Here is a 10,792-nt window from a genome sequence, read left to right as displayed (position 1 = left end):
TCTCTCTCTCTCTCTCTCTCTCTCTCTCTCTCTCTCTCTCTCTCTCTTAAAGCCTGGTAGTCACTCAATGAAAGTTGCATCCTCTCAGCCTGACCCCCATGTGCCTGAGGACACAGGCCCTCTGTCCCAGAAGCCCAGCTTCCTAAGCATGCTCTCTAGGTGTTAGGCCACTCTGGTGAGTTCTGTCTCTGGGGATTAACTCTTTGTCCACCTGTTAGGATCCCTCTCTCAGGTCAAGGTCCCTCTACTCCTATCCCCTGCCCTGCCACCCCTGGCCCCCACTGAGCTCAGGGTATCTAGGACCAAAGCCACGGTAGCCATTTTCCTTGAGATAGGCAGGGTTGGTGTCAGCCCCACTCTCAGAAGAAGATGCAGGCTCACAGAGAACACAGACGCTGCTAAAACTGGGGATGACCTTGGCCTGACTTTAGACCACTCTCCGCCTTACAGTCCTAAACACTAAGGCCCGGACTGACTCTCCGCCTGGCAGCTCTCACTCTTCTTACTTGCCTGAGCTGCTAATACCGGGCCTCTCCTCTCCTGGAGGAATGAGCACTGTTCCTCCAGGAACGTAAGCTGTCACATGACCCCTAGGAAGCCTCGCAGAGAAAGCAAAGTAGCAAAGAATTGCTGGCTGCTGGTCTGCACACCCCATGGACTGTTGTCAGGGTAAGAGCGGCCCGCTCTTCTCCCCAAGGGATGGCAGGGACTTTTTAGCTTCAGAGTGGACGGCTGCTGGATGCAAAGTGGCTCCAAACTCATCCTTCCTACTTACAGCTTTGGATCGGGGTCAAGGCACTTCAGCTCTGAGCCCCAGTTACCTCATCCAGGCACTTGTAATGGCAACAGTATCCACACAGGGGCTGGAAGGGAAGGAGGCTGCTATGACACATGTGGCAAGGTGGGTGATGTGGAGCAGGTGTCTGGCACATGCAAAGAATTTAGTGGCTACTCTTGGAGCTGACAGGGACAGCTATGACAAGGACAGAGGCAGAGCTGGGAATCCCAGGCCACCTGCAGCATAATCCCACATGGAGCCTCAAAGCTCCAGGACAATGGCGCCTGCCAGTTGGAGCTGGCTGGGTAGGGTAGCATGCCCACCATCCTAACGTATTGTGACTATACAGCATCACCCAGAAAGCAGATGCCCACTCCCCCACACCTACAAAGCTGGGGAGGCAGAAGCAGAATCTAGCCCAACACTGCTACTTTCCACCACTAGCTTGCTTCTGCTTTGATCTGGGACCACCCAACCTGTCTGCGCACCAGATGAACCAGAGAATCACTGCGACACTTCTGAAGGGAAAAAAAGCCACCTTTCCCAGGGGCTCGCAGCAGCTAAGACTTACACACTCCATGAGTTTTCCCTTCTCTCCCCATAGGACCTGAGCTTCCCCACAGCAACCCTGCTTTTGGTGGGGACTTTCCTTCTGCATGTCACCCTTGTGTTTCTTGTTAAAGGTCACCATGACCCACACAGATTTATATACTGACTTTAATCTGTGAGCATGATTTTTCTTATCAGGAAGCACATGGCTTATGAGTGCCTCCAAAAATAATATGCCTTAAAAACTTCCTAAGGCCTCAATGTCCCCCTCAAATGCCATGCCCCTAGAGGTCTCCCCACCTGGTCACTCTGGTCCTAAGAAGCAAATATCCCTCTGTTACCAGGATACCAAGCCTTTCCTCATGTATGCCTCTCAGCATACACAGTGATGTTGGGACGCTGGCCAAGGGATCTCTCCCAAGGAGAAGAGGGGTGGTTCTCCCTGCATCCAGCTAGGATCGGGGAATAGTGTTTACCTGTGCGGTGAAGAAAGCTGGAGTGAGGGATCCTGAGGGGAGGGCTGGGCTGTTGAGGGCGATGGAGCCGATGTCGGTGCTGGAGAGCAACAGTTGGGGTGCAGAGATTTCCAAGCCTTTGGGTTTTTTGCCTTTTGGGGGAAGAGATGGAGACTTGGTTTTGGAGCCCGATGACAGATTTAGGGGCTCCAGAGAATCCGAGTCATGGCAGGCCGCCTCCAGGAAGAGGCTTCTATGTTCGGAAGGGAGGGGAGAGTTGGGGGACAGGGATGGGGACCGAGACGAAGAGGGTGACGCAGACGAAACGCTGGCAGCATTTGGCAACATTAAAGAGGAGATCTTGGCTGAGACAGACGAGGCCAGGAAAGCGGATGCTGCCGCCGCTGCGGCCTCGGATGTGGAAGGCAGGGACACCACAGGCCTGGTGATGTGCTTGTCGGTTTTATTGGTCACAAACCTGATCACAGTCCTGACTTCTTCCACAGGGGGGCTGTCATCACAGGGCTCCTCCAGCTTCTCTGTCTTGATGGCCTTGAAGGCCTCTGGAGCATTCTGCAGGGAGTTGATGGTGAAGGACGAGTACAGGCCCGAGTGGAGGTACTCATTGCGGCTGGCGCTTTTGAGGGAGGACAAGCTGTGCCTGTGGACCTCTCGGCCTTCCGGGGACACCTTACAGTCGCTGTCCTGCAGCAGGAGGCTCTCCCGGCTGATCTCTACCGCGTGAGGATCCATTTTCAGGATATCCGGGAAAGAGACAAACTTGTACACAAACTTCTGCCCAATCACTTTCTTGATGATGTTCTGTGAATGCAAAAAAAACAAACAAAACCAAACAGACATTTAGAAGGGGTGAGCCAGAGACATGGAAGGAGGGGGCCCTGGAACCACAAGTGTTGGCAGCTGAAGCACCACCATATTCCTGACGCCCACAGGGTGCCTACGAGGAGTGACGTCAGAGACTGAAGGCTCACAGTTAGACTCTGGTCCTGTTGACCAGGAGGGAGGAGGGAGGTCTCCAGCCTGTGGCGCCTTTCTCATCTATTGTCTGTGACGATTTTGTAATAGGAAAACCTACCATTGAGCTAACACTTACTGCACGGGTGGGATGATTCAGAGGGTAGTGCACGCCATTTGCAAAGTAATCCTACAAGCAGGCTTTGTCATTCTTGTTGTGAAATTAGAAGAGAGAGCTGGGGAGAGGGCCTAGTGAATAGATGGCACGCATGAGGCCCGGACTTTGGATCATCAGCACCCATGTCAAAGGGGGAGGGGGATGTCTAGGACAAGTTAGTTGTCTAGGATGGCAAGCTAGACCATCCCGAATCCATGAGCTCTGGGTTCAGCAAGGATTCCTGTCTCGGCAAGTAAAGTGGAGAGTAACTGAGGAAGACACCTGATGCCAGTCTTGTGGCTACACACACATGGCCTCCTGTGTACCCACATACCACGTACGCCCTCATATGTATGCACGCCACATAACACATGCAAAAAAGAAAAAGAAAAACCCAAAATACAAAAATTGTAAGAAGTAGGAGATAAACTTCCAGTACTGCAGTGCCTCCCATGGCCGGGTTAAGCAAGAAGGCAAGGGAGGATTGATTTCCTTCACCCTAACATGGTACCTTACCCGCCTCTGGGAACCAAGAGACTATGAAATACTAACAGGCAAGCACTCTGCTAGGGAATATCGGAGAAATGTAAGTTACCGCCACCCAGCAATGCAACGTTTGCTTCAGTCAGGCAGCCATTTCTGGCAGGAAAGCCACTGGCAAAAATGAAATCGCCTGCGTGGGTATTTATGGCATTTGGTTTATATTCTTAGTTGCTGATGTCTTCTTCTGGCTTTTCAGTTAAGTCCTTGTCCCTCCAGCAGCATGAGGATATAAATGGAACATGAAAATCGCTTTCTCAGCCCATGAGAGAGTGGGTCTCATGTGGAAGGCTATGCTGTTCTTAAGGGTAATGGGGCTGCGGGAGCAGGTCCCTGTAGAGCCTACCCAGTTCCAGGTCTGTCTGGCAAATGCTTGCTGCAGGTCTCACCCTATGGTTGACTCAAGAGTCCTGGGTACTCTAGGGGAGAAAAACATGGCTTCCCTCTGGCTCAAAAGCCAGCATTATTCTATGAGAAAGACCCCTGTAGGTTTTCTCTACAAACTCTTCCTCGTAAATTCTGTGAAAATCAATCATTTGAGGGAGAAGCCCTTTATGGATTGAGTGCCCCCACAAGTCCAGGAATCTGGTGTATAAATCCTTCAGCAGCCCCCATGGGGGGAGGAGGGTAGGTAGCATCCTTCCACTGCCAAGGCAAGCGTGGAGCTGGAGCCATAGCCACAGCCTGCCAGGATCTACTGGCACTAAAGCTTTTGCACACTTCCACACAGTGGGGAAGAAAGCACAGTGGTACCCCTGAAAGAGAGATCTACTTCCTGACCTTCATGGCTTGTTCTAACTCCGACCATGTTAGTTTTGCCTGCTACCTTATTACATTTTCCCATCCTTTACTACAACAGGAGAGAACCCGGTTGCCATGTTACTGAGATTTTCAAGAAGAAATTCTTGAGGCAGGATTTTACAAGAGGCAAGCAATAGGAAGATCCCACCACATGTGCCCCAGAGAGAGACCTCGTCCAGCAAAGTACACAACTGTATCTGTGCCAAGGAACAGGGCAGATTGGTCCTGGTTGAACAGTCCCATGGCTGGTGGGTGTGCTGGGGTTCCGGGCTGCAATTCACCCCACCAAATCCTGTGACTCTGGTCCCATGGTGACATTAGCTGACCTCACCCCATGCTGACACATCTTCAGAGGGCTGGGGGAAGCCAAAAGGTTCCACCTGCTGCTAAGAGCAGAGTCTCTACTGAAAAGAATACCAAGCCTGGGTAGAGACCTTGCCAGGAAAACCAGCTCCCCATAGGAAAAAATTAGGGAGTCCAGGGCCTGCATGACCCAAAGCCATTCCCATCATAAAGGAGCATGCGCTGTGGAGCCTCCTCTGCTAAAACTGCTGGGTCTTTGTATTTATATCCTATATATTACATTTGATCTTACTTATAGCTCGTAATACTTAACTGTTTGGCAGAAAACTTTTTTTTTCCTTCTCAACCACTTGGAATACCCATCTAAGTTGAGTGAATTTGTTGAGCCTAAATAACTACACAGAAGGACCAGATAAACTGTTGCTTCAACTGACCAGTCCCACAAACTAAATGTTTTTTTAAATGACTGGATCAGAGAGATGATTACTAGATTTGTGAGTTAGCTAACATGTAATTAGGGACTGTTACAGAAATGACAGTTCTAGGGTCTAACAAGATTGCTCAGTGGTTAAGGGCATAGATGGCTCTTCAGGAAGACCTGAGTTAGGTTGCTAGCATCCAAGTTGGGTGGCTCACGACTGCCTATAACTCCAATTCCAGAGGATCTGATGCCCTCTTCTGACTTCCTTGGACACCCACACATGGGGCACAGACTCACACAGGCATGCAGACATAAATTAAAAAAAAAAAAATCTTTGAAAAGCACTTTAAGCCCTTCCTCAAAAAAACTGGTTGGGGTTTAAAAGCCAGTCACAGATGGAGAGCAGCACTCTGGGCCCTGACTCACGGCTGACAAAGGACAGGAAACTATGATCCAGACTTAGAACGGAGAATTACACAACCCCGAAAAAGCAGGAAGGATGGCGACATGCTACAACAGGGATAGAGGAGTCATTGTGCTAAGTAATTTTAAAGACTATATATCGATCACCCATATGAAATGTGTGGAGTGGGAAATACCCATCACGGGTTGGTGTGCTGGCACCTGTAATCCTAGCACTCTGGAGGCTGAGGTAGAAGGATGGGAGGTTTGAAACCAGCCTGGGCTGCACAGTGAAACTGTCTCAAAAAGCTAACAAGAAAAAGAAGCCTAGAAAGGGGTGGAAGCAAGGAAGGATGGAAGGAGGGAGAGAGGAAGGGAGGGAGGAAAAGAGGGAGAGAAGGAGGGAGGAAGGAAGGGAAAGGAAGAGAAATGAAAGAGTCCATTTAATCAGAATGTAGATTACGGTTACTCAGGTACATCGGCCGTGCCCAGGAGACACTTTGGCAGCAATGTTTGCCAAACTCTGCCTCTTACAGTCTTTCCATCCCCTCTTCCACCTTTTTTTTTTAAAAAAAAAAAAAAAAAACAGTGTCTTATTATCTAGCCAATCTGGAACTCGCTGTGTAGACCTGGAACTCAAGAGATGGCAGCCTGTCTCTGCCTCTTGGGGGCTAGAATTAAAAGACATGCCCCCCAGCGCCCCATGGCATATTTAATCGAAAACCTCCTACATAGATGCTATCTACATAGATACATAGATACCCCTACAATGTCACGCCTCCTCTGAGAGCTTTTAGAACTTCTGTCTCACCAGTGTGTCAACTCAGTACACGCCCATCATGTACGTGTGGAACACGCTTTCCTGGGCTGGCACTTCAGTGTTGACCTCAGGCGACATGTCCAGCTTTCATGTGCTCAGACTGACTTCTTAGCCAACTCTCTTTTTCTCAGTGAGTTTCTCATCCTTCTCCCTGGTCCAGCTCCCTGATGCTCCATCTTCCGAGGGCTGCCTGGAATTGCAGCCTTTTTGGCCTCTGACCTTGCCACGTCCCTGCCCTGAGCTCAGCCCTGAGAGATGTGTGTCAGCCAGGAGGTAAAGGCCTACAGAAGCTTCCTGCACCAGCTGGGGCTTTTCTCAGCCTTGTATTGAGAGCACAGCTGGGGAAGGGGACGATATCGAAGGACCTTTCCCAGAAATATCAACTTGATACTCTTGCAAGGCTGTGCTGGGGCTAAGTCCTCATCTGTAGAACGGACTGGCCAACCCGACTAGAACTTGTAGCCATATAACCAATAAATCCACACATGAAAAAACCGGTATCATTTCTCAGCATTAGCATTCTCATCCTTATTTTTTATCCCCATTTAGCCAGCATTAATCCATTATCACTACCTGCTCTTGGCCTGGCTGGCAGTTTAATAGACAATATGAACCTCCTAGACGGCTGCACATATTCTAGTTTGGTGTTTTATTCATGTTTCTGGGTTAAATGGCCCATGGCGTAGCAGGCAGATTACATCTGGTTTGTATATCTCAACCAAGCAGGAGAAACATGATGTTTGATTTAGTTGGACCCAGATAAGAAAGAGATGTGAGGTTTATGGTATAGAACGCTGAACATAGCCAGCATTTGACATTCGCCATGTAGAAAAACCTCACACAACCCAATTATTAAATCTCCAGGGATGGGGGAAAGGGACAAGAGCAGTAGCCCTCAGGGATCCACTGCTAAACTGAGAACTCTTGGGATTCACAGAGATGGGGATCACAGCCTGTGGCAGAGACACCACACCTCAGGTCCGGTGCAAAGGTACAGCTGAGAATCAGACACCCAGACGACACCAGCTGCTGCGTGAAGCCTCCTGAAGCAGGGAGTATACTGCCAGACAAGGAGACAAAGCCTGACTTCTTGGTGGTGGCTGTGGTTTCGGAGGGGCTCACTGGAGATTGCTGGCCCCAGGGCCTGTCACCGAGGCCCCTGGTACAGGGAACCAGAGCTTGAGTGCCGGCAGACACAGGATGATGGGTTTCTGTGGGGCATCGTCTCACAATAAACACTACATAGGAACACAACAAGCAGGCTGCCACCTGCCAGAAACATAGCCACCTTACAAGGGACACACTACCCAGCTGCTGCAAAGATGGAGCTGTCAGGAGTCACCGTGTAGACAGGGAGGTTTGATCCAATCCTCCGCCATAGAGAGGTGAATTAAATATTAGGGCAGCCATAGAATGCAGTGTCCTGTCATTATTTCAGAGAACAGTAGTGTTCTGACTTCCTTATGTCTTATCATATACCTTGGGTGAAAAATTATAGTACCCATGGGATGATCCCATCATTTCAATGAAATAATATATACATAGACATACATATATACATAATAGATAGATAGATAGATAGATAGATAGATAGATAGATAGAGATATATAAGTTCATGCTTAATTGAGAAAGAAATTAATCAAGATGGATGAGACACAATAGTGATTGTAGCATTTTCTTTAATCTGCATTTTCTACACAGTATGTATTTACTACGTGTTACCTGTCCAATTGAATCTGAGCCCAAGTCACGTGGCTTGTAACTGTACCTGAAGTCAAAACTGGACTGTAGCCACTAGCCCTGAAACATTTCCGCTCAATGACCACACCCCGTTCCAGAAGGCAATTGCCCTGGGGTCCACAGGCTGTTACTAATGTTAATGCATCAGAAACCCAGGGCTTTTGCATTCCAAAGTAGTGGTGGGGCTGGCTGGCAGTGGCCTAGGAACTGGGTGGGTCCTTGCTAAGGAAGTAAGGTCCTTACTGAAGAAAGGCTCCTTCTGTCTGCCTTCAGGGAGGCTCACTTCCTATAACCACAAACATCCCTGCCCATTTTGCCTATCCCTGGGGCAGGGAGGCACTTGCTTTGATGGGACACCTTGGCATGAAGCACTGGGACACTATAATCCCAACCTTGACTAGCCATCCACAACCAACCTGTAAGTGCTATACCACCTAAGAAGAGTGACTATACACATGGCTTGGTGTGGTTTTGTGACCAGCACAGTGAAGATGAGCACCGATGGACCAGCATTACACGAAATGACATGGGCATGACAGACCTGAGTCCAAGTCCCAGCCCTTCTGCTCAGCATAGCCTCAGTTTGCCACCTCTGACATAGAAAGAAAAGTAGCTTATGAGGTAGTTTCCTCTTAGAGGCTCATATGCATCTGTACTTTGCTCACAGAGTCCTTGAAACAAGACTGGACACAGCTGGATTCTTCGTGGCCAACAGCGGTCATTATAACGCACTGTTCTATTATTCTGCTGTGGGGCAATCAGAATTCCTGAGCTGGCACCTCATGCTAAAACCTTTGAGGAGAGCCTCGCACCACTCAAATGCCCATTTTACAGACGAGGGACCCAAAGCTTTGAGCTGAGTTCCCACAGTCCAGCAGCAGGGGTGGCGTGTCTCCAAGTCACTGGCTTCCCAGCCAACACCCTACAGAAGTTCACCCTCTGAGGTCACGTCCAGACTGGAGGCCGACTCATTCTCCTGACACAGATCCCGAATGGTCCCCTCTCCAAAGTTAGAATATGATAACCACAGGACGCATGCTCACCCTGTCCGTTAACCAGCAAACTACCCACAAACCCCAAGAGAAACTTTCCAATGGAAGTGTCCAGGCTCTGTAAAAACAGAACCAGAGTTGAGTCCGGTAAGCCCCCAAGTGTTACTGGATGTGAGCAGTGTAGGCTCTGCCTCATCTCTGCCTGGGGCCTGTGGGCTGCCAGGGGTTCTAACAGGGATAGCGAGTCAGCTCTAAATGGTTCAGGCAAGGTCGAGTCACCTTTGCCCCTAAGGAGAGAGCACTTCTGAAAGGCTCCTTGACCCCACCCACCTGAGCTACTTTTAATAAGACAGCCTTCTCTACTCCCACGGTGTGGTTGAACGGTATTCCCCCCAAGAACTCATGCCCCCTCAGAAGCTCAGAATGTGGCCTTATTTGGAAATAAGAGCTCTGCAGATGAAATTGGCCAAGGGATGTTGAGATTCAGGGTAAGCACGAAGTACAACGACTAGTGTCCTATAAGAGGACAAGAGGGGCATTCTAGAAAGAAAAAAAAACACACACACACATGTAAAGACAGAGGCAGAGAATGGGGGATACAGCTATGGAGCATCAAGGACTGCTGGGAGCCACCAGGGCTTGAGGGTTGGGGGTGGTGGTGGTGATAATCTTCCTTGAAGCCATCCAGAAGCCTAGCTGACACCTCACTTTGGATTTTTGGCTTCCTGGGGGGGGGGGACAATAAAATTCTGTTACTTTGAGCTACCAAGTCTGGGGTTATCTGTTAGAGCAGCCTGGGGAGGGGGTTGCTTCTTGAAGTTTCCCCTGCTCAGCAGAGCCCTCCAGGAAGGCCTAGCCTGCCTTCAGCACTGGACGTTGGTCCTCAGCACCAGGCTAGGCAGCGCCGGAACACCCATTGTCTAAATCTCAAGTTTGGAGCACACCCATCCACGCATGTGCACACACACACACACACACACACACACACATACACACACACACACACCATCCCAAACTTCTAAGAATAACACACCCTAAGTTTGGCTCTGCCCCACCAGCTGCCGGCCTCGAAGTTTTCTCGTGGTTTGGGTTAAGATTTCTTTGTTTTCTGGCATTAGTCAACTGCAGTGTGAATCAGCTCACCAAATGCGGCCAATTGGCAGCAGTAGGGCTCCTGAGACTCGCCTGAGCCACTGTGCCACCCAGAGGGTGCTGCAAACGAGGAACTCCTCTTCTCACTGGAGACTCAGGCTGCATGCTGAGGACGTCTTTCTCCCCTGCTCCCTTTGCAGCTGCCTCTTGCTGGGTTCAGCTCTAAGTTCACCCTGGCTCCTTTAGGCATTCCTCCAAGAGTGTTTGTCCTAAATAGATTGAACTCTAAGACTGTTCTGCCGGCATAAACCTTTCTGGGCTGGGTTGGGGAATAATTACAATGGCTCTCCATTTTGAGTGGCCAACTCTAATGATGCCAGTCATCAATGGGGACATTGGGGCCCCAAGTGGACAGAAATACACTCCTATCTTGTCTTTGCTGTATGGATTTTTGACATTCCATATTGGAGACAGAGCCTTGGGCTCAGTCTCTGGCACTGTCCTGGTTTATTTTTTTATTTTTATTATTATTTTTTTTTTGTCTATTTGACACAAGCTGGAGTCACCAAGGACAAAGGGACCGTAATTGAGAAAACGCCTCCATCAGATTGCCTGTTGAAAATCTGGAGGGCATTCTCTTGATTAATGATTGCTGTGGGAGGGCCCAGCCCACTGTGGGTGGTGCCACCCGTGGGTAGGAAGTCCTGAGTGGTATAGGAAAGCAGACTGAGCAAGTCATGGGAAGCAAGCCAGTAGGCAGAGCTTA

The 10,792-nt window shown here is 49.5% G+C and overlaps 1 protein-coding gene across 2 annotated transcripts in view; it reads right to left on the bottom strand.

Moving 5' to 3' along the window:
• Elk3 (ETS transcription factor ELK3) overlaps positions 1 to 10,792 on the bottom strand; it is a 59,099-nt gene that overhangs the window by 12,951 nt on the left and 35,356 nt on the right. The window contains exons 3-4 of one of the 2 annotated variants that reach the window (XR_003844493.1): positions 2,261 to 2,604; positions 1,804 to 1,934 (exon numbers count right to left, since the gene is read on the bottom strand). Coding sequence is in view for 1 of the 2 variants with exons in the window: in XM_021204781.1 (XP_021060440.1) it covers positions 1,804 to 2,604 (801 nt within the window). In the remaining variant the exon portion in view is untranslated. Of the gene's footprint in view, positions 1 to 1,803; positions 2,605 to 10,792 lie in introns of both variants that reach the window. The other variant, XM_021204781.1, reaches the window with a different exon arrangement.

This window comes from Mus pahari, chromosome 9 (genome assembly GCF_900095145.1).
Source record: "Mus pahari chromosome 9, PAHARI_EIJ_v1.1, whole genome shotgun sequence".
Taxonomy (NCBI): Eukaryota; Metazoa; Chordata; class Mammalia; order Rodentia; family Muridae; genus Mus; species Mus pahari.
The sequence above is the reverse complement of the archived record's forward strand: the minus strand, read 5'-3'. Positions and strand labels throughout refer to the sequence as shown.